This window comes from Theropithecus gelada, chromosome 3 (assembly GCF_003255815.1).
Source record: "Theropithecus gelada isolate Dixy chromosome 3, Tgel_1.0, whole genome shotgun sequence".
Lineage (NCBI taxonomy): Eukaryota > Metazoa > Chordata > Mammalia > Primates > Cercopithecidae > Theropithecus > Theropithecus gelada.
Genome location: NC_037670.1, coordinates 93,651,585 through 93,675,916, shown reverse-complemented (window position 1 = coordinate 93,675,916; position 24,332 = coordinate 93,651,585). Strand labels below are relative to the sequence as shown.

The window sequence follows — 24,332 nt, the reverse complement described above, 5'->3', positions numbered from 1 at the left end:
TTGACATTTCAGAGGTGACTGAAAAATACAATACCCTGACCCTATAAAATTTACATTTGTAGGATAAGGTGGGAGTGAAGGGCCAGAGCTACTTGGTTGGAAAGGCAAGAAAGAAAGGCTATGGGGAAACACAAGGCAGGTTTTCAGGTGGGCTGTGGATGGTTTATGTGAATCTATGTGAGAAAGAACAGCCATGAGAACAGTTGTTCTCGCCTAACGCAATTAAAGAAGTATTTTTTAGATTATTTGAATGTTGTCACATCCTGGGTGTCCACTTCCAATCTTAATTCAGATTTTGCTTAATTATTTCAGCATTGTTTAAAATCCAAAAGTCATGTCAATATATCTCCTATGAATCCCACCTGTAACTGTCAGGACCATAATATGGAAAACGTTGTAAGTTTTCCATAATATCAGTAGGAATTGAGGGAAGAAATTTTACCCCTAGGGTACTTGAGGCAGCATCTTTTCAATACTGCTTGGGCAGAAAAAAAGGACTCTGTTATGGGCCAAATTATGTCCCTTAAGAATTTATATGTGAAACTCTTAATCCCCAGTAGTAACTCATAATGTGACTATATTTGGAGATAGAGTCTTTAAAAAGGTAAATACAGTTAAATGAGGTCATTAGGGCAGGCCCTCATTCAATATGACTGGTGTCCTCACAAGGAAAGGAGATTAGGAGGCAGACACAGAGGGAAGGCCATGTGAAGATGCAGAGAGGTGAAATTCTGCAAGCCAAGGAGAGTCTTCAGAAGAAACCAACTCTGCAGACACCATGATCACAAATTTCCAACCTCCAAAATCGTGAGATAATAAATCATTGTTGTTTAAGCCATGCAGTTTGTGGTCCTCTATTATGGCAGCTCTAGGTAATTAATTCAGACTCCAAAGTAATATAAAAGCCATTCAGCCCATTTGTCTTCCCAGTAATTTATTTTTCAGGTTATTTGACTTTAGCTCATAATAAGAATATAGAATTATAAACGCTGTTTAACATTTATGAAAGAGCCTCAGTAACCACCCTCTAGGAACAAAGATGTGCCTTTCCCACTCCTAATATTTTTGGTTGCTTCCCTTTTGGCATAAAGATGAGGTATTAGACTATGACTGAACCTCCACATTTCTTCTTTATGAAAGAGCAATGTCCTTTCCACTATACAATGTTCTATTCTAAGTTAAACCATTCTGAAAAACAAATTACATTTCCACTAAAATGATATTGGTAGGGATAGAAAAAAACTGTTTCTTAATTACTTTCTCAGTTTTTAATTTTTGTCTCTCACTTATCTTTTTTGGCACCATCAAAGGCAGGGAGTGGACAGGGTAACAGGTTACTAAACAGTAGCTGTCGGCAGGAAATGATTTGGGATGGTATGGGTTAGTTCTTTCTCATTCATATTTCAGAGTTTAACAGAAAGTTGGAATGCTGGACCAGTAAAGCAGGAAATTCTTTACAAGCCCCCACTTCCACATCTGCTGCCTCTTTTTAAGTCTGTCTGCTGAAGTTCAATAGCGTCCCCAGGTTTCCTCAATTAATTTTTCAGTAGGCAATTCCTTGCTAGTAGACTGATATTTTTGGTAGATGAAAGACCCTAAGTCCTTTATTTTTTCAGAAAGATTCATACTGTAAAAATGTTTGCAAAGAGTTAATGGGAATGGAACACTTCATATACAGTCTGTGCCACACATATATCCACACAGCTATTAGAAAAGTACATTTGTAAGGTGCTTTATTACTAAAATTCTTCTTAATCAGGGTCTCCTGCAATCCTCAAAAGAACTGTGCCAGTAAGTAGGCAGTTATTGTTCTTGTACATAGGGTGTGAAAGAAGGGGAGATTAGTGGCAGGGACATTAACCAACTCACTCAACCAATAGGCAGACCAGGAGCCTAGGCCTCTGGATGCCATCTAGTACATTCCCTTACATAAAAGTGCAAAAATGCTGTGCTTATGTGCACACATTTGAGATTTTTTTGAAAATCTGAATATATCAGCTATTTCTTTTTAAAAATCTGATAGTTTTATTAAAATTACTGATCAATCACGTGAAAAGAGTTACTTTGGTTGTATATGTACCCACTGCCTTAGGGTCTGTGGGACATGGGACATAGGTGTGCTTTGTTATGTCCTTGGGATCCAGGGTAATTAATGTTCTCTTTTCTCCTGTTGCCTATTTAGCACACAGCAAGGCTGGCCCGCTTGAGCATCCTCATGTGATCCTTGATTGCATTACAAAATATGATCAAAAGACCCTACTCAATGGACATGATTGTGCTGCTTGCTAAACTCAATGGCAATTTATTTAAATATGATACTCTGCAGGAGAACTCCTTCAAAGAAAAGGCACAACAGGCAGTTTATCATTTCCATGCGAGGCATTTGGAGTTATTACCTCGTGAAAGCATTGGGGGAAACAAGGATAATGCTGGTGGAAGAGTTAAAATGTGATATGATCATAAGCCCCACTCTCTATGCACAAGGCTAGTTGTATCCTAGAGTTAATAGCTTGGTGGTCCCTCTTAACACAAATCAGCCTTCCAAACAGAGAAAAGGGATGGGCGTGGGTGGTAAGGAAATTAGGATCATGGATTCTAGACAATAATGCATCTGAGATAATCGCGTGATGCAAGCACATTATTATTCAGTGTGTGGCAGATAATGCTAATTCACTAAAAAACTAACTCAGGCAAATATAAATTAAAGCATGTGCAGGATTGGATTGTAAAAATAAAAGAGCAATTAGCACTGCAGTATGTGCACATCTGCAATAATCCTGTTTGATGCATCTTCTATTAATTTACTTTATTGGAAGGAAAAAAAATCAGGTCAACAGAAGGAAATGCATAGCTTTTGGCCACTACAAAGCATTTCCAAACATTGACTAAGTTTGCTATGTAAATGTGTCAAATATCCTTCTTTCAGCCCAGGCTAGAAAGGCAAACTGTCTCTTATTTGTAAAGCTGTGATTTTTAAACTTACGAAGTTTAATCTTCAGAAGTGCGTTAATGACAATTTTTGTTCACGTAATCATTTTTCTCCCCGGTAATGTGCTTCCCATGTTTATGGGGAAAATATGTTAAATAGTTAGATTAATAAATTCATTTATTTACACATAACTGCAACCCAATAAAATCTCTGATTCATAATACGTGACGTGAAAAATTATAATTGTACTCCTGAATCTGTAAATACTTCATTGTATAACCTTCATTCAACAATATGTTTTAAACATTTCTATGTTGAAGTACAGAAAATAATAATTTAGATCTAAACTAATATATAAAAATTCAATCAGTATAGAAAGTATTTCTGGAATGCAGCAATTAATCCTTTCCAAACTATAAAAATATTTTAACTCCTAGCTTAATGGGTTGTTATATACTTCTCACTATATACTTGTTATTTTACCAGTATTTTCTGAAATCACTAGCATGAACAGTCAAATTATCAGTTTTCAATCAATTTAATTCTATGTTGAATAATAACTATTTCTTAAATACATCATCTATCATGCCTAATTTTTATGATAAAATTTCTTTTAAAACAGAGCTTTTTTTAAAAAACAAAAATCGCATTTGGGGACATAAAGTCTATGTCAAAAACAACAAAAAATATTTTTTCCTTTAAAATTAGAAACAATCTATGCTTTCTGCTTTATGTCAATTCATCTTCAGCTTTCTGATTCCAAACATGCTTACTTTAAATAACTGACACATTTGCATATTACTACCTTTCTCTTTCATTTACAAAGAAAGCAAATAATATGGATGTAAGTGAAGCAATACATTATTCATAGATTAATTATCATTGTTTAATTATTCGGACAAAACTTCAGCTCAAGGGAAATATGTTTAAAGTATACTATATCCTATCCATTATGAGAGGATGCACTTTGAGTAATATTATCAGGAGTATATCTATAACTTAAGGATTGTCAGTCTTTCTATTTTTATAGATCTAAAACATTTAAAGCATTGTGCTCAATTCAAGAAAATATTTTGATATAAACTAAGCTTTCTTATAATAAATTATGTATTGAATAACTTCTTTAAAAATAAACCACTTTCAATATAAACCTTGTTATTAAGAATCCCAAGTATCTTTTGTGTATTATGTAATAATTGAATATTAAAATGAAAACAGCAGGTAACTATAAGGTCTTGAGGAAAAGTGTTATGTAATTTAAATAAATTCAATATAATAGCAAATCAGATTAAATGTTTTTGTCAATTGAAATTTGCTTTCTTGAGTAATTTATAAATTTCAATTTGTATATGTATATATAAAAAATAACGTTTGGAAAATAACACTTAAAAAACGTACTCTATAAACATTGAACTTTTGCTTTTGTGCCATGTACAGAAATGAGACTTTATCTTCAAGACCTAATCTGTGGGAACAGCCTGAGTTTCTGGTCTCTTAAGTGAGACTAGTGGAATAGATTAGAAGCATCGCTTCTTCTATAAACCACATTCAGAGATAATATATGTGAATATTACTCCTAAAACTTTGAGAATTTCATATTTATTAAGTCTACACCATTAAGTATATCTATACCACAGATCACAGTCTACATTGTTACATTGGAAGCCTTTGAATTTATAATTTTTATCTAAGTGTTAGACAAGAATTTGTGTTTATGAAAAGCATTATTTTATATCAAGTAAATGTAAATGTTAGTGTCTCAGATAAATTGCCCTAACTATGCATGCCCTCTGCCACACACCCTGCCGAAATAGTTTTTGTTTTTGTCTTAATTTTTGCATATATGTGGGCTGGGTACTACCTGTCATACTTCAGAGTTCGAAAGCCCCTAGGACACAGAGCCAGATCAGAGCTTCTGCATTAACTCTCAATTTCCTGGCTTTTTGAGGGATTCGGCAGACCCATAATGTTTCTTTAGTATTGGCTTTTTTGTGTGGTTTAATATTTCTAAAAGCAGTAAATTATTTCCAGCGTATGTAAAAAAGACAAATTTCTCTGTGGTTAGTGACCACAAAACAAAACAAGAAACAGAAATACTCCAGAGCCTAGATCCTAAGAAAAGTTTCAAACTCTAAACCTTACTTTAAGATCACAGGTGAAAAAGAAAATTTTGATGAAGAATTTTGAACTGATATTTTAAAGACTTCTTGCCAATATATACGTTCCTGTATCTATTGTTTCCATTATCAGTAGTAAGAATGCTAATCATTACATAAGCATACACTCATTGTCTCTCACAGTCATCTAACACAGCTACAAGCTGTTGAATAAGACTAATATTGACTAGTAAAGACATCTTATGAATGATTTACGGTAGACTCTTAATCTTTGATTCAATTAATTAATAACAAATATTTTCTTTTAACAATAGTGAAGTAAAACTATTAGCAAATGACTTCTAATAGCAAGAACATGTTATTAGTTTATCACTGTTTTTGTTTTTGCTCTTGGATCTCAAGTTTTTGTTTTTGTTTTTTCACTATAGTAATTTGAGATTCAAAAAGAGTTTTTGGATTTTTAAAATAATGCTTCACTTTTCAGCCTTTAGTTATGAATTTAAAAAACACAACATTTTAAAAGATTCTATAGATTTAAAATTTGGCATTTGACAGAAAACATTTCTTGACAACTTAACCCATTTATGATGGAGGTTGCAAATTTTTTGTGAAAAATCAGACCTTGGTGATGACCTTGAGCAGTAGGATACAAATAACTCCCACAAGCTTATCATTCCAATAATGGAACACTATGCATAAATAATTTAGAGCAGTAATTGAAAATTGTATTTTACTGAGGCATTGTCAGATGTATTCAACTACCAGAATGATAGTGCTAGGGATACATCCATTTTGCTATACAACTATAGACATTTAGATGCTCAGATAAATTCATTTAAGTAGCTAAGGAACAGAGCTAATAATTGGCAGAGCTTAGACTCGACTTGTCTTTCTTTTTCCATTTATACCCCAAGCTAATCCAACTACACATCAGAAAGGGAACTTTTATTTAGGGCAAAATTAACAATGCAAGAAGACCTCATAGTCTCAAAATACAGACACATATGCCAATGAGAAGGGCAACACTAATGTTTGATTACTGTATATAAGAAAAAGAAGAGCAAAACGCATATTGCTCATAAAGCAACCACGCAGCAGAAACATTCTTAAAACATTGTTTTATGTTGCTAAACTTTTACCTCTCTCAAACTTCACCAAAGACAGCACAAAGCAACAGAGATTTCATGGACAACAGAGACTAATAATGACAAAACGCAGTGCAGATTCTAAACTCCCAAATTCAGGCGAAATAACGTAGTCAAGTTTTTAACTTTTTAAAAAAATCATTACTCCTGCTTGTTTATGCATATTTCTTCTGGAGCAGATCAAAACTAAGCTAAGAACCTAGATGGTATGCACAGATAAAGAAATGGGCATGTCACGTGACGATTTCTACCCTGATATGGTAAAACCAATGTTATATATGGAACAGCTTTTTCCAAACTTTCTAAATTACATAGCTTGGATCTGAGAATTTCTAAGCTTAGAAAATTAGAGGACACAGATCTAGGAATTCTTTTTTTTTACATAAACAATTACAAATAAGATGGACTAAGGACAGCTTTAGTATGTATGATACTAGAAGGATTCCAGAACATGTTTCTGGCTTTGTGTAAGAATCTTTCACTATGAAACATAGGTTGCAATTTAAAAACTCACCTTGAATATAAAGTAAAAGAAAGGGAAACTAAAATAAATTTTTATTTAACAAATTGTCTTGTTTCAAATGTATAATTATTCTCGAATACAAACTATAGTCTTCTTTTTTATGACATCCTCTCTGCTAAAAATATATACATAGTCCCTCTATTGGCTCCCTCATTGGAATAAAGTACTCAAGTTGTTTTGCATTTGAAAGCAGAATTGAGATTCCTGTCCAAACTTGACAATGGGCTTTAAAAGTAAATGTAAATTGTGAAATGGTGTCTCAAGAGGATATTAAAACATAAATGTTAAGTGGAATAACACAGTCAAAACTGTCACACACTGAGTTAATAGTAAATTGTATGATGATGCCAAGGAGGCATAATCTAGATTTATTTCTAAGCTCTTCAGCCTAATAACTATGATCTTGAAACAGATGCCTATGCTTGGAGATAATGAGGCAAAACAAAATTCCAGGATGGAATAAAATATCTATAAATAAGATAGAAAAGAAAAATGCCTTTAAGTTTGAAAATGTGCAAGTGGCTTAAAATAATACAATTATATCCATCTATATATATGTATAGTTACACATATATATATGTATGTGTGTATATGTATATAACATATAGCATTATGCCTTTGCTCCCTAGCTGAGATCAACACATGCTTTTGTACTTATAAGAAAGTAAACTTTAAAAATCTCACTTCCACTTTCTATGTGCAAGCAATATTCTTTCTGTATTTATACTCATTAATTTCACTAGAAGCTGTGTGCTTTTCTGGAAAAGTAAGGTCCACAGGTTTCTTTATCTTTGACATTTGTAAAGTTGTTACTCTTGTCTCCCTTGCATTGGAATCTTTTTCTTATATACACAAGAGTGCCTTTTCTTCCAGATTTTCCTTTTGAAAGAAGGAGCAGATAAGTGGCATGTCACAGAAGCACAGCCATGTGAATGGTACACGGGCTTCTGTTTCCACCAGTAACAAAGACTCCACTGTGTGCCCTCAGGTGAGTCACTTAACCCTGCTGTGTCACAACTGCTCCACCTGCAAGTTCAATAATCACCTTTGCCACTCATCTTCCTCTCGGGGTTGTTTTGAGTATGTCATAACTGGTCATTTATTTGATCCATTCAAGAAACACCCGATGCCCTTGGACCTTTGAATGTGCATACCCAAGTGCAAGCTCAGTTATAAAACTACGTCCAACAGCAATATTTCCTTACTGAAAGAGACAAAAGGCAGCCAATTGAAGAATGCCAGACCCAAATGACATCTTGAAGGCCTTTGAGATTCTCAGATGAAAGGCTTTATATAAAAATAAAGTGTTGTTACTACCTAGGCAAAGAAAAATGCACACATTTTCTGTCAGCATTCAAGAGACCAATATAGTGGTGCCCTCTGCTCCCCTTTGATTTTTCGTTCGCATTTAGTTTGATGACAATATAGATAAATCCTCCATTTGGTGCCATTGGACCAGGTTTACATTTCAGTGTGTGGAAAAATGACGAAATGAAAGAGAAAAGCCTTTGAAAGAAAGTGAAAATAAATGTAATAGCCAAAGCCAAATAATAGTCAGAGTATATTTAAAGTCTATTAAAGAGCAGCAGTCAGGGTATCAAATGCACACTCTTTCATCCTCTGTGGTCAGCCTACTATGTGGACCACCTGCCTTAAATTACACAAGTTCACCGCATCCCTGGAGTGAGGGGGAAGGCAGGAGAAGGATGGGGGTGGAGAAGAAACTTTCTCCATTCATACTAATCACACAAATGGTATAAAATCTTTTTAGAATGCCTCTTTTCAATTCATAATCAATTACATTTCAGTCTCTAAACCACCACTCTTGGGTTTGGAATAATGTGTGTATATGTGCAATAAATAAGTAACTTGAAGTTTCAGTTTCTCAGCAGATACTGATTGACATGTACTGTTTAGTCATCAGTGATTATGCTGTTTTAAAAGGTGAAAGAACAATGTGGAACTGTTTATTGCACTGGAATATAAGAAAATAGAGCTCTAATTGGCCAAATCAGGAGAAAAGACAGACCCTTCTGGACAGGCTGCTCCAGTTTGGACAAGAATCACATGTGGACAGTATACATGGAGCTCTCACACAAAACAAATGGAGTTGATTTCACAGATATACAATGCACTAATATTTTAGCCAAATTTCTTATTAGACTTAATACTTATTACTTTCAGAATACCATGGGTGCCACATATGGTTGTGAGGAATGTTCACTGAACAAGGGCACTTGGTCCACGGTGCAAAGTGGCCTGAAATAAGGCCAGCTCTGCACAGTAAGATATAAGCCCTGAAAAAAAAAGGGGGGGCTCCCTTTACTTATTCAGAGAGCTCATGTAAGCAAATGGCAACTGTGGGCTCCACAGCTATTTTAAATCTAAAACATTTCGTGTCTGAGTCATGAAGTTTTGATAAATGTTTTTGAACATCTTTTTGCTTACCTGGGTTTTCATTCTGAACATAGACTCAGAAAATAAGAGTTTTAATCCTCCTATCCCCCACCCCCCGCCCATGATAGAATGGGACTGTCAGTATTGTCATTTTTCAGTCATTTCTGCCTAGGTTTTCCTATTGGTATAATTGTGATAATTACTATATTTAGTTCAAATTAACAAAAATGTCATGTGCCAGGCACTAAGCAAAGTGCTAGAATTACATCACTGAGCTGGACAGGCACCTGTATACCAAAAGCATATAGTCTAATAAGTGACTACTAATCACTTAATTTTGCTACAGATTGATGAAAAGATAAAATAGCAAATGCAAAAGAAAAAGTTCTTGGGCTCACTTCCATTAGTTCTGTTCTAAAGTTTATACTCTCAGAATGCTTAATGTAGAGGAACTTATTTTGCCTCTCCACTCCTATTCTCCCACAGGTAAGGGGTCTCTAGTTTTCTGCACCACCCCAAAATATCAAAGAAAACTGGGATATGGTAGCCACTGCAAGGACCTCCAGTGCACACGTAGCTAAATATACACAAGTGAGACCACACTTCTGTGATTAGAGACTTCTTCCTTCATTGTCATGAGCATAGCATGGTCACTTCTGCCTAGTCCTTAGATCATAGTCAGAACTCCAAGAAATGTTTGTTGACTGAATCATCATTCATTTGTTCAACTGAAGGCAGTGTCATAGTGGCCAGCCATGCAGCCTGTCACTTGAAGAAAAGTGCTTGAGGAAGAATGAACATTTCAACGTTACTCCTTGCTGATCTACAATTTTAACTCTATTTGTACAGCCAGATAACTGAGTACATGATTTACAGGAATAAATGAGAGTCACCTGTGGCTGTATGTTTGCGTAAGTCCACACACTTTTTACGTAGATTGTTATATTGATGAATTGTGCTACCTACGCTCTGATTACAAGTGGTTCTTTACATCAATAACTCATGAAAACCCACTAGGAGAGCATGTCAGACGTAAGAACGGCACCACAGATCACAGACTGAAAAGACCTCTGGGATCATCTGCACAGAGTAGGAAAAACCACTCATGATCACTCTCCTTTGGTTCTGCCTCATTCTGTAATCACTCCACAGGGCAAACTGCACTCCTGGTTTTTCTGACTGACACACAGTTCTGCACATGCTAAATTATCTTTTCTTTTCCATCAGTCTTGAATTTATATGAGTATTTTTAGTGGTAATTATCCTTATAAATGGCAAAAATAATGGTCTCAGGGCATTTTCCCACAAGCAAGGCTTTGTATCAGAAATGGTAAAAATCAAAATGAAATTAAAAGTATTTAGAAAGTTACATGTACTCAAAACACTACTATTAGAATTTTGAATTTAAATAAAGACACTTATTTTCAGTTAGGAAACTAAATGATATAATAGCCAAATAGTAATTCTTATTCCTGCCCACTTGGCCTTTACAACTTACCAGGTGTTAAGTCTATACATAGAGTAGTGTCCAGTCTCATTATTTAAGAGACAGTCATGTTCTTGTTATCTGCTTTATCTAAAACTTTGTAGTAAAAGAAAACGATACTGAGCCTTGGGGAATACTTGTTCAGCTGAAGAAAATGAGTAGTTCTGGTACCCAAGCCAATTTTAGATTTTACTTAAAGTACAAAAATCATGCTTCCAAGTAGAGAAAAGAATGCTAGACTAGGCCAAATTATTCTGGGCAAATGTCTCAAACATATTGGGCTTCGAGTCCTTCCTGTAAATTAAATAGTTAAATTAAATGAATCTAAACACTGAGAGAAATAGAAACTTTATTCCAATGTAGGAGGCCTATTGATAACCAAACAAAGAAGGTATGGAAATCACCATCAGGTCAAAGTTGACATTGGAAGCCACTTGTCTTAGGAGGGAGAAAGAGGCAGCCAAAGTAACTTCTGAAAGCATTGTGAAGACAACCTCAGTGAAAATCAGAAATAATGACAATAAAGTCAAACCAGTTATCAGAGTTTATCAGAAGAATGGTCCCAAAGCAGCACCTGACCTGACTGCCAACTAACCTGAAATTCAACAGTTGAAGTTTGAGTGGCATGTTTATAAAATCAAACGTCTTCTTGAAGCTATATGTGAAAATGAAACTGTAGCTTACAAATAGAAGAAGTGGCCACCAAAAGACTACCTATATTTTGGAGTTCACTTTAGGTCACATATCAGTCTTGTTTGTTACAGCCAGCTATGGAAATGACACTACCAGTGTCACTTCCCAATCGGTCAGGAAGAATACTTGAAGAAACATTTCAGAAGGTAATCGGTGTTTGCTGTTAACAACAATGGCCACACCAATGTATACCATCTCCCCATTCCAAAATGAAATATTTTTTGCTACCACAGATATCACAGACAGTTTTATACAGAAAACAAGTGCCAAACATATAGAAGTTCAACACTAATTTCTCCTTACACAAAATACAGCTGACCCCTTTGGCCACCAACCTGTTGCTCAAGCTAGTTTTAGAAACCCTGTCAGGAAGAATAAAAATTTCTGTGGCTTCTGGAACCTTTTGGGGGTATAAGGTCTTGACCAGCAAATATGAAAGTATATTGTAAGGTTTCCTCTTAATATCAATACTTAGTATCACATTTTGGGTCTTGTAAGTGCTCCCATATGTTTCAGAAACAATTAAATTTTTATTGACATTTTGGCCTGCCTCCTAAAGATGAATATCCTTCAGCTGTTAAACATTTGATAGGCTTGAAGTTGGGAACGTTTTTCTATTTAATATTTTTATGCTCTTGAATATGTACATACAGAAAAGGCAAGAGGTGACCTGAGGCTTTTGAAGTAGTAATCAAACTCTAGGAAAAACGCAGAGACTTTCAAAAACCTTTCTGGCTGTCTTTTGAGAGAGGAGGGAATAATTAGTAGACCTTTGTCATATGATTAAGCTTATCAAATCAGGATCGGTTCTACATACACCAATAAGCTCTGATCTGGTTCCTTGTTTTGTAACATTATAAAGAATGAGGAAAGCTTGTGCACTGGAAAATAAGTTTGTTTAAAGGGTCTCGAATTAATTAATTTATTTCACCTGGGAAATCGGACTTATTTTTTTTTTCCAACTGGGAAAGCAAACCGCTGACCTTCAAGTTACTAACATCGACAGGACTTGAAAAGAGAAGGGAGTATGTAATCTCATCAAAAAGGACTGAAATAGTCAGATACTGTTCCCCAAATATTACAGATTTCCAGTCTTACAGGATTCTAGGCAAATAACCAGAATATCACTCTGGGGTACACCTTCCTGTGTAAGCAATGCCCTGGACTAGACCCTCCTAACAGCTACTCTCCAAGCCTCCGCAGTCAATTCCTTCCTTAATTTGCCTTCACTTTGAGAAAGAAGAAAGAAAACAAAATCCCCCCATTCCCCGTTCTCAATCTGTTACATTTCAAAAGAGGAGAAATAACTGGAAAACCCCTTTTCCTTTGAGAAAAGCGTCCGCGGCAGCTACTGCGGGTCTGCCCCACCTTTAGCTTCAGGTTGACAAATGCCTTCAGCGCGTTCTCAGCTCGGCTGGCCCTAGGGGTCCCCTAAAATCGCGCGAGCGCCCGCCCTGTCTGACCTGCCCCCCTGCCGCGGCGCACATTTCAGCTTTTCAGCTTCACGGTGGAGCTCGCAGTAATTGAGTCGCGAGGGTTATTTTTCCTGGCCTCACCTCGCGGTCCTGAGCCTGCAGGGAGCTTTCGGAAAGACATCGCCTCCTCCCCCTGACTCCCCGGCAGCTTCTGAACGCTGCGCGGGTCTCCGCCCCGCGGGAACCAGTGTTGCGATCCATTCCGCGGCGGCTAGAGGTTGAGGCCGGAGGCTGACACCACCAGGGACCCAACGGAGGGTTTATTCTGCCCAGCTTCACATTTGGGGGTCAAATCGCATTAAAGTCAAACCACCAACGGGGCGGGTAGCAGGTGATTAATTGCACAAAATAGAGTTACAGAAAAAACCTCGCTTTGCAGGCGAGTGACTTGGTTTCCCTCTGTAGCTTTGCCTTCATAAAAAGCAAGTCCCTCCCCTCTCCTGAGTTGGAAGGCGGGGAAAGGTTATCAGCGGCTCCAGATGGACGCCCGTAGACAGGGTCAGTTTAGGAAGACCGGCAGGCAGGCGTATTAGGCGCGCAGGCTCCTATCCGCGTGGCTATGGGAAGCAAGTTTCCCTCATCCCTTCTTGGAAGGTAAGAGCTTTGACATCTGGAAGTGTCAGAAATGAGCCTTTTGCCATAAATCATCCTGAAAAGCATTCAAATCAGACAAGCGTCTAGAGACCCTTTAGACACTCCACCCCCAAAATCCTAGATCAAAGTGCAGTTCCTGGAACCATAAACACCTATTATATGCAAAATCCTACTTATCTGGAGGATGCCAAAACTGAGAGTAAGGGAAGGGGTAAGGGGGCACTTTTCGCTGTAAATTTCCCATACAAATCTCAAAATTTTTCTTAGCATTATCAACTACCTTCTTGGAGACAGGCTACAGCGCTTCTAAACCCGCCCAAAACGCTTTTCTGGAGTCCTCGGAACAGCTGGCCGGGGCTTTTAGCACATGGGACTGGACCTTCGCCTTTGCCTGTTTTTTTCAACCGGGAGAAGCAGGTGCGAGAGTCTGGGGCTTAGGAGGTGGAAGGCGGGAAAAGAGAATCCACTAGGTCCTAGTGTAGAGGACAGCACGCTCCTTAGATACTACTCTAGGGCGGAAACCTGATTGCAAATCGCTGTTCCTCCGAAACTTGCAAAACCCGGAACAGAAAACTCCCGCCCAGCCAATTTTAGCTCTCGTTGAACTCGCCCGCCTGTGTTACGTTTGCACCGCAACTCTTTGTAAATGTCCGAGTCCTCTCGGAGGAAAGATCTTTAGGGCGACAAGAACACTAAGAGGAGATCTGGAGGGCAGATCTCTTCGATCCCAAGAGAGCAACTTTGTCGCCTCAGAAATGAAAAGACGCCAACTTCCCTCCTGCTGTTTCCTTGGTCAACTCAGAATCAACCGATAGTATTGGAATCTCCTGAAACCCGGAATAGGGATGGCCCAGTCGGCTTCTGAAACTGAGGCCGGGGAATGGCAGGAATGGGGGGCAGAGAGGATCGGGAAGAAGAGTCCTTCCCCCACAGACATTCCCAGCTGGGAGACGAGCTTGCTCTCAGCGCGTTTATGGAGGGAGGGGGCATCGGGAACCGCGCTGGCGGCGAGCAGACTCCAGGGTCGAGATTATTCGACACGTGTCTTTTATTCCTCACAATCCATTTCTTACGGGTGATTTATGAACGAATCTCTTTGATCAGGGACGGTTTTATCTGTCCAGTGCTACAGATGACAGATGCGGCTGCTAAAATGCCTGGTCCCCGCTGCCTAAAAGGTTGCTCCCCCCTCCCAAATGCTGTTGCTTTTTCTCTGGCGGTCCCCACCCCCTGCTTCTTCGTTCTCCTCCCCTACCCCCAACCCCGTTTGCTGTCTTAGTTGCAATCCCTCTGGGTGGTTAAGTCAACAAAAAAGCGCAGAGCAGGGTCAGTAGGAAGCCAAGGCAGGCATACTTTGGGCACGACATCCTCCTGGTGCCACATTTGTTAGGGTCTTAAGAAGGCCCCCAGCCGGAGACCAGAAGAGCTTGCTCTTTAGGTGGGGGTTGCCTGCCTTCGGAAAGGAGAAGACGAGGTCCTCACAGCCAAGTCCCATGCGTCTGGCTCTGCCCAGAAAAGGCGGGTGCTGGGGTAGGGAGCCAGTACACCGGGGGAAAGCCTCAGCCTGCGGTTCTGTGCGGGCCGCGGGCCGGGGCTCATCAGAACAACCACTTTGGCTTAATTGGGGAGGGAAGGAGGCAGCTGGAAAGGGGGAGAGGGGACAGGATCACGTTACAGAGCCTCCTAGTCCCTAATAGGTAAAGGAAAAGCGGAGTCTCTGAAGAGGTTATTAATAGTAGGGGTGTGTGTGTGTGTGTGTGTGTATGTATGTGTGTGTGTTAGTAGTATTTCATTAAAACCATATCCTGGAACAAAGAGTTGTTCTTTCATGTTTCTTTGCTTTGTTATTACTCTGACAGGAGTTCTAAAAACAGGATTTTTCCCAATCAAAGGATCCCTGGATTTATCTGCCCTCTCTTAGCCTCCTTTCCCTCCACCAAACTGCTCTTGGTATCATTATCCCGGTATGGATTCTATCTTATACTCTTGATTTAGCCAGAGGACATTTAATAGCTGACTGGATTAAATATTGCAGACTCCAGCCTGAGCTATTTGAAAATCCGGGTCGTGGACTGTGCCTAACATCAGAGAAGGAAAACTGATCTATGAGATGTGTTTTAAGTTTCACGTAGTCCGGCGGGGAGAGAAGGAAGAGGAAAAAGGAGTCTCTAGGTTACAAAGTTAGAAGTTTTAAAAGGTGCGTGTTGGTGAAGGGTAGGGAGAGAAGTCAGGGGTAGAATGAGGCAAAAGGCAACCGTAGCAAGAAGTTAACAGAAATTTCATCTATCATAATGTGCAAACGAGATTTATGAGAACATTTTTAAAAATACTGCTCTGGATGTCAGGATTCTTCCCCAGGAAAGGAGTGCTGACTCCATTAGTGCTGACTCCGTTAGGGGTGCATCCACAGACCTCTCTGAAGGACTTGTCATGAAATTTGCAGTAGGAAGATGGTTTCTGCTTCAAGTTTACTTTCAACAGCAGTAACAATTCTTTGATTGGTGTTAAGTTTCAGGAACAAAAGAAGAAGAGAAATGTGGGCTGTATTTGTCCAGTACTATGTTTAGAAAATGGAGGCATAGCAGTCCCAAAGGAGAGCTTCGCACAGCCAAATCTGGGTGTTGGGGTTTGACCCAATATTTCTACAAGCCAGGAAAACCTAGAGAGGCAGGATCTGATGCTCCTCAGTGACCAGGACGTCTGTGAGCTAACCAAATAATATGATATGCACCCAAAGGTAACAATAAATCAAGGCTAGGAATGACTGGATGGGTATTGAGATTAAATGCTATAGAGAGAAAGAGCCTGTCTGTCTGGTCTTGGGAATTTTAAAAATTGTCAACCCTTAAAGCTAATATGATCATTGACTATATATCATTTCTGATTATGCCTGTAGGAAGCCCAAAAAGGAATAAGATAAACCCTGACAGTAAAATTGGATTTAATATTGTGGAAGAAAATACCCTGACTTCTAAATTTTGTTTAAAGTAGAGAGCTATATGGGTGGCTATATAATAATAAGCCAGATGTAATGTCAATTTAATAGAGATTTAGGGATAGTGTTGCATTTAAAAGAAAAGCCACAGCACAGTTCATTGAATATATCGTCTTAATATATGGGCAACAAATATTTAAAACCTTATTGTATGCCAAGACCCTGGCCTGAGCTACATGTTAGATTCACAGTAACCTCTATGAACATTCCTATTCAACATGGAGAAAGGAATTGGACTCTCTTCCACATCTGGCAAACTGCTAATTCGTTTTAATTTTGTTTACAAGCTGAGCTTTCTTCTTGCATGAAAAAAAAACAAAAAACAAAAAACCGCTTCCTCTGTTTACAAGTCATTTTTAAAAATCCTTTTCAATCAAACTGATCACGTATCTTGGTAAAAGCCCTTCCCCATGGGCTCAGGGATTTCAGAGTGCTGGGTCCTGGCCCCATGAGTAAGGGATCACCCGCTCATCTTTCAGCCCATCCAAGCATCTTGGAGGTTTAGAATCTGTCAGGCCTGGCATTCCTTCGCTCTTCTTATCACTCTCTACCCCTTCAAAAAGGCAATTGATTAGTTTCAGCTTTTCCAAACCGAGATCCGATATGTTTTTCAGGATCAAAAGTCTTTGAGAAGTCCAAAGAGCAATGTGGGAAATGGGGAATGTGAAGAAGGAAAACAGGAGGGGGGTGGTGAAATTCATCTCTCACCCTAACTCTCCAAAGGAACCTAGGGGATGGGCATCTGGGCAGGAGATGGAATTGCAACTTCTGGGAGATGTACTTAACAACTTAAGATGTGTCTTCCCTTCCTGAAAGCAAATGTTTAAAGAAGAAAATAGATATCTAGAAAAGGAGGTTGATGATTTATGCCTGGATTTCTCTCCAAGCATTTGCCTTCCTTGTATTTACAGGCGTGTCCCCATTTGCAAGTTGTACATCTGTTCTGTTCACATGACGTTTCATAAAAGCCCTAACATCTGGGCAAGATAAACTTCCTTCAGGTACCTGCTTAACTTTTCACTTGTCACACTTGCATCGCATCACCCCCCCCCCCAGGGCATCCCTTGCCCTATCCCGCCTGCCTCAGTGGTGGCCTCTGTGGGGGTGGGCTGTGCTCCAGTCTGCCCACCTCCCACCCCCATGTCACTGGCCCCCAGTTCCAGCTTCCCACAATATCACTCCCTCCCAGTGCCAACCTTTGCCATGGCCAGGTTCTTTGACAGACTCCTGATCCTTAGTCTCCCACTTCAGGCCTGACTGTGCAGGTAAATGAGGGTAGCATTTTGAACCCAAGAAAAAAAGTTGTCTTTTGATTCTGTCTTCAGACCAAACCAAAAGGAAAACTGCCGAATACGCCATACAAATTCACATTTAGGTTCGAAAGTCCCTTATACACCTATATATTCCTCAATAAAGTGAAAGAAAAGAGCAGCTGATTTTGGTGGTAGTCATTTCATGAGATTTCCCTCTCTGGTAGATGTGCAAACTTCATGTTTTACAGAAACTTAATTTCACTTGCTGGAAATCTCCCCTCCCCCAAGAAGGCTGCCTTCTGGAATGAATGCTTTCAGAGTTGTTTTTTCTTTTCCTAATCTGGAATTTTGTTCCTCTGACTACAATCTAAATCGCACGAAGGAGGAGGACACATCGACAAACTTGAGAGCGGGTGGGAGAAAAAAAAAAATAGAAGGAAAAGAAAATAGTCCACGTAAACAAGAAAGGAGGCTGTTGGAGACTGTCACTGCAGCAAACCCCAAACCATCTCGTTGCAGGGTGCCCACAAAATCCCGGCTGTAATTGAGTGTTTTCTTTGAGGTTTTCTGACCATGTGCTTTTTACCATGGTTACTATGACTCTGATTCCAGAAGCTGAATATTCATCATGATCCCATCTCAACCTTTCAGAAGGCTTATCTCGTTGGTCCTTACAAAGGAGGAGAATCTAAAGGGGGCACGTCTGTGCCAGTGATTTTAACCTGCTCCACCTTCCAGTGACCTGCCACATGCTCCTTCTTACTTTATAGACATCTGGGAATTCCATACATGCCTTAAACTCCAATTACACACCTTCTTCAAAGGACACGTGCTTTGATTTGCTAAGAACATTAAGTGGGCTCACGTCCTGAGGCCTTGGGACAAAAGCGAGGGAAAAAATATATCCCATGTCGGTTTTCTTTTTTTTTTAATTGAAACTGGGTCTATCCTTTGCTGTCCAGTAAATAAAGATAGTTAATAATCCTCCTATTTGCACATTCGTGGGCTCTCAAAGAGTTGGGAGGTTTCTGAGAAATAGTGGGATTGCCGGCTTTGAGAAAATAGGAAGAAACCGATTTCTCCTTCCACTTTGCCGGTGCACTTTCCTTCCACTTTCACTGGTGCTGGGGGCGGCGCATTCATTATGACATATAAGCGGAAAATTCTGCAAAAGTGGTCCCCGGGGATCCCCGCCCGACCCCTGTCTGTCCCCTAATGTGGGCCTGTCTCTGGAAATTCCAGGTTGGGCCTTTGCCTAAATCTGTTGCTATTGCTCCCCTTGCTACCGCTGACACTTGGCACTGCCGCCTCCTAGCAGCGGCCAGACGCCGGGCTGGGGGCCTTCCACGCAAACCGACAGAGGTAGGGACATCGTCATTCTCCCCACCGCGCGGGCTGGGTCCGCCACCCACGCAGGCGGATACCATGCCCTTGCCCCTCTCCCACGCCCGCCGCAGGTGAGACCCTCGCTCCCCACGGAGTTCTGTTTGGGTTTCCGTGGCGTTTGTTCCCCGCAGGTTTGTTTGTTTTTCTTCAAATTACAGATGCAGGGAAAACCGCCTGACATCATGAGAGTGGGACAAACGCTCACTTTGAAGGATTCCTGGGCAGGACTTCAAGTGAAATCATATGCCTGAGAAGAACTTGATACTGGTCTAGAGAAAATAACCAGTTCTGACTTTGCCAAACCATGGAATGTGCAAAATGCTCTACTTTTTCGCAAGAGGCCAAGTGTCCCTTAAAAAGCTCCATTATGAATATGAACCTTAAGACCGAAGGGTCAAGCAGCTTGTGCCGTTGTTGAGTATGGGAAAAAATTTACACACATTGTGCAAGTTTCTGCTTCTTGACATTATTTTATTAATAATATGTTCCACTTTGGCGAGGGTACCTGTAACTGTGCATGAATTATCATTATCATCTGGACATGTGCTTGGCATGTATGTGCACAAAAGGGGAAATGTGCATATGGGTAAAAAATTACTGCTTTCTTGTGACTAAAGGCTATCAATCTGACCAACTTATAAACAAGATAAAAATAATCAATAGCATAGTAAAGGAAACATTCAATTGTCTACAGTTTAACCAAGACAATGTAGTACAATACTTTCCCCTAGCAAATGCATTCTGGCTGAAGGAAAAAGATCCCGAGTGAACCAACACATTAATTGGAAAGCATTAGCTTCTTATTTCTGAAACAGAGGTAATTCATTCTATGTGTTCTTTAAGAGTAGGTAGCAAAAATAAAATGAAATAAAATCAAAAGAAGATAAAATGGTGGAGGGAAAGAAACAGGTGGCTTCATTTCTATTCTAAAAAAGAATTTCGCGATTTATGTCTTGTGTATATGGGGGTAGGGATTAGAGTCGGCAAGCTGGAAATTGCATTATAGTACTTAATATTTTTCATTGTGCAGTTGCCTCATTCAAAATACAATTATTTACCACCTTTTTCATTCATTTATTTCTCTGAAAATCTGGGGGGAAACATTACCTTCAGTTTAGTATTTAATATTACTATAAATATGGTATTTGCTTTTCTCTAAAGTGTTTCCTCCTATGAAAGAAGTAGAAAAAGCAAAACACATTTTAAAAAGAAAGAAAAGAAAGGCAAATGGAGAGCTACCTTTCTTTGACACAATTAGTTCTTATATCCAGAGTTAAGATAACAATTACCTTCTCAGCAGTGATGACCAGCTCCATCCTGGTGTACCTCAAGAAATCTGAAATATCAAATAGTCAGACCAAGCTAGTGAACAAGGAGACTCCTCATGAATAATTTAGAAAATGGAAGTGGTTGGACGATACATACAGAAGAGAATTACCAACCTAATGCTTTCCCTCATCCTTCTAGGGCACCCTCCTTACAATTCTAACCTACCTTACACACCACACACACACACACACACACACAAACACCCCACAAATACGCCAACACATAATCGCCTTCCCTTTCTGTTATTTGCTAAAGGACTATCAAAATCCAAAAATAATACTTCTCCAAGCGTTCAGTAATGTTTTAATACAAGTAAATGCTGCAGACTCCTTATCGTAAAATACTATCTGAAATATTAACAATAAATTCATAATATTCTTATGTCAGCATTCTATGGTGCTGTGTGAAGAAGAAAACAAAAACCTTCAGGCAATAAAATAACCTCAACCTAAGCTAAGCAACAACGATCTCTTTGGATACATACACTTATTAGTCACTGTTTGAATTAGGCACCAAAATAATTTTCCAGTTTGAAAGCTTCCCCAATTACACTTGAATGCAGTAAATTGGATGTAAAAGTTAAGAACTGATACAAAATCACTATTTCTAATAATGTTAATTATAAAAGCCAGTATCTTCCTGGCCCAGAAATAATCAGAATGAAGTAAAAAATCAAAAACCCCCATTTGCCCATTATTGTTTTACTTAACTTCAGATTGTGTATGTGTGGGTATGTATGATCTCACCAGGGAAAAATTCTGTGTAATTTTGGATAAAATATATTTGCTAATGAATTGACTAGAAACTGCATAGCTGTAGTATTTAAAACTGTGATTGTTCCAACAGTTACCAACGATACTGTAAGTTCAGTCTTACATTCTTCACACATAAAAAAGAATGATGCCTCCCAAATAGCATTAATATAGGGATATATTAACTTTTCTTTTTAGCAAACAAGACACTAAATGTTATATTCATTCATGAGAGAACAGTTAAGCAACTTACAAATGGAATTTTCCCTTTTCTGCTGATTTGCACTTTGTTTTCTATGCATTTCTGGTCATTTCTATGTGTGTACAGAAAATTTTCATAACACTATGTATCTTTTCACTGAAAACTTGTTATTTAGGAATCTTCACAAACAGTGCAGAGCATGACAAAAAGTACATAATAAGAGAATAGTGCAGGTTTCATACTCCTTATTTGCATTTAACGATTTTACAACTACCACCTCAAAATATAAGGGAGGTGAATAGCAAATTTGTTAGTTTTTGCTGTTTGGAGATGATATGAAGAAGAGATGCTACTAAGCCCACTGAATACCAAGCTGGAATAATAATAAAGCTGTCTTTTTACATAACATGCTTGTGCCTGTCAGTAGCTGCTTTGAGTTTTTCACTGTTTTGTTTATATTAGTGCCCCCTCCCTCCTGGGTGCCTTTAGAATTAAACAAGCAGGTATTTACCACCAACTTAATCTTTAGCTTTAAAAATATAGACCAAACTCTAAGGTTCTTTAAATTTTTTTATCATATTTATTTATTGCAGAAAAATATACAAAGATATTTACAAAACAATCATAAAAATATGAATGCATTTAGACACCGGATCTATTTGCATTTTACCATGGGTCCTCAATAAATAAATAGAATGTTGTTTTTTGTATTTTAAGTTTTTTTTTTCCCCCTCAGAGGAAGGATGAAAAAAAGAATTAACTGACTATGGTTTTGCAGGCCAGTTTGATCCCAGTATTATTTCTAAAGGTGTTCTTAGAGTTCCTCTGATAGTTACCATTTTAAAATAGAGAAAGTCCATAATGATGCCTTTCCTTTCAGTGGCTGATTGGCACGACCTCTTGAGAATGCATGCATGAAAAAAATAAAAATAAAAACATTCTTCGTCAAAAAAAAAAAAAAAAAAAACAACACACAAACAACTGTTCAGACTTCTATCAGAATGCAGAGGTGTGAGGATGGTGCCGCTGCCCGTCTGGGAATCACTGTCCACGGGCCTGTCTCGCTTTCTCTTTTAAAAGTGCGCCCCACGCCCTGTTTCTTTGAATTTGGATTTTGCTCTTCTAATTTCCAAGAAAATCTGTGGCATATATTTTTATTTTTAGTTATCCAGCTCCAGAGTCTCTAGACTGTCCATTTTCTCCTTCTCTGGAAACAATGACATCTGCAAAAACCCAGAGGGGGGAGTCGGTTATTGTTTAGGTCTCTGTGGCTGTTTTCTAAGACTAGTGAGCACTGTTCTTATCACCACCACCGAGAAATTAAGCTGAACAACCTGGAAGGATTTCAGCCCAAGGGCAAGAGGAAGTGGGTGGGTGGAAAGAAGGAGGAGGTGGAATTTGTTTTAAAACATATGTTTTAAGGAGAACAAAAATTGAAAGCTGAAAGAAAGGGTGGCGCTGGCAAAACGGTCCTTACCCGTGACCCCTGGGTGTCTCTGTCTCCCCTCCTGTCACGCACACTCACGCGCACACACACCCCTCACCAGGGCGCATCCCCCTGGAGACTGCTCTCCCTAACAGGGTCCGACCGGCCTACCCGGGACGCTGGGGGCGCGAGGCAACGGTGCCAAGTGAGGTGGGAAAGCTGAGAGGAGAGTGGGAGAGGAGAGGAAATCGAGGTGGACTGGGAACCGCGGCCTGGTCGGCCAGTCGTCTGCCACCTGAGAGGCGAAGGGGTGCAGCGGCGCGGTCCTTACCTAGGTCTCCGGCCCTGCTGAGGGGGTGGGGGGCTCCGCCTGCTAGTGGGACGCGGACATGGACCAGGCCCCCTCCATCCTCCAGACCGAGAAGGCGTAGCTGAGCCGCTCGTGAGCCACATAGCTGCAGCTTGCCATCTTGGAGTCCAGCTCGTCGCTCTGGAGGACCTGGTAGAGGAAGTCGATGTACCTGGCCGCCAGCTTGAGGGTCTGAATCTTGCTCAGCTTGTCCGAGGGCAGCGTTGGGATGATCTTCCGCAGCGCGGCGAACGCCTCGTTCAGCGACTGGGTGCGCTGGCGCTCCCGCACGTTGGCCATGACCCGCTGCGTCTGCAGCTCCTCGTACGACTGCGGGCTCCCGCCGCCGCTGCTGCTGCCGCCGCCGCCCGCGCTGCCGCCGCCGCCGCAGCCCGCAGACTTCTTGCCGCGCTTGCCCTGGGCCGGACTGCCCGGCTCGTCGCCGCCTCCGACGCCCCCGCCCGCGGCTCCACCAGGCCCCGCGCCGCCACCCGCGCTGCGCCGGCTGCTACGCCGCTTTCGTCCCCCGCGCTTGCCGCTCGGCGGCTGCTGCCGGTCTGGCTCTTCTTCGCTGTTGCTCAGGCTGTCGTCGGCCGGCGAGACTGGCGAGCTGGACACGTCCTGCATCATCTCTCGAGCGGCGACGCGTGGCCTCGCGGGTCCGGGGCAGAGGGGCAGCCCGGGGAAGAGGAGGAGAGCGGGGCGCCTCAGCCCGCCAGCTTCCCCAGCGCGCGGCGCCGGCCCGGGCGGTGCGGCCCGCGGAGGAGGGAGCAGGAGGACGGACGGGAGGGACCTCCGCGGGGAGGGCGCGCGGGGGAGGCGGGGAGAGAGGCGGGAGGGGGAGGGGACGGTGTGGATGGCCCCGAGGTCCAAAAAGAAAGCGCCCAACGGCTGCACGCACACCCCGCCTGGCCGCCTGGAAACGGTGCCGGTGCTGCAGAGCCCGCGAGGTGTCTGGGAGTTGGGCGAGAGCTGCAGACTTGGAGGCTCTTATACCTCCGTGCAGGCGGAAAGTTTGGGGGCAGCAGTGTCATTGGCCTGACGTGGGGAGGAGGGACTTTTCGAAGTTTTATAGGAAAGTTTCCGCTTTCCAGTCCCCCTCCCCCGTCCCACCTCCCTTCCTCGGGGTCTAACAATTCGTCCTCCCAAACCATTCAAAAACGACCTGGCCCGGGCGGCCGGCCCCTCCACCCGCCTCCTTGCCGTCCTCCCCCTTCCCTCCCCGTCGCCTTCCCCTGGCAGGCGCGGGGCGATTTCCTTCCCCGCCGGAGCGTGCGGGCA

At 40.8% G+C, this 24,332-nt stretch overlaps 1 protein-coding gene across 1 annotated transcript; it reads right to left on the bottom strand.

Moving 5' to 3' along the window:
- Positions 1-21,833: 21,833 nt before the first annotated feature.
- TWIST1 (twist family bHLH transcription factor 1) lies at positions 21,834-24,050 on the bottom strand. Its single transcript, XM_025379811.1, has 2 exons — positions 23,034-24,050; positions 21,834-22,499 (listed from the first exon to the last, which is right to left on the bottom strand). The coding sequence occupies exon 1, from the start codon at positions 23,679-23,681 to the stop codon at positions 23,076-23,078; it is 606 nt and encodes a 201-aa protein (XP_025235596.1). The 5' UTR covers positions 23,682-24,050; the 3' UTR covers positions 21,834-22,499; positions 23,034-23,075.
- Between the last annotated feature and the right edge of the window lie 282 nt (positions 24,051-24,332).

What these genes read in the sequence shown, in the direction of transcription:
- TWIST1 (XM_025379811.1), bottom strand. Translation starts at nt 23,681, where the DNA reads ATGATGCAGGACGTGTCCAGCTCGCCAGTCTCGCCGGCCGACGACAGC.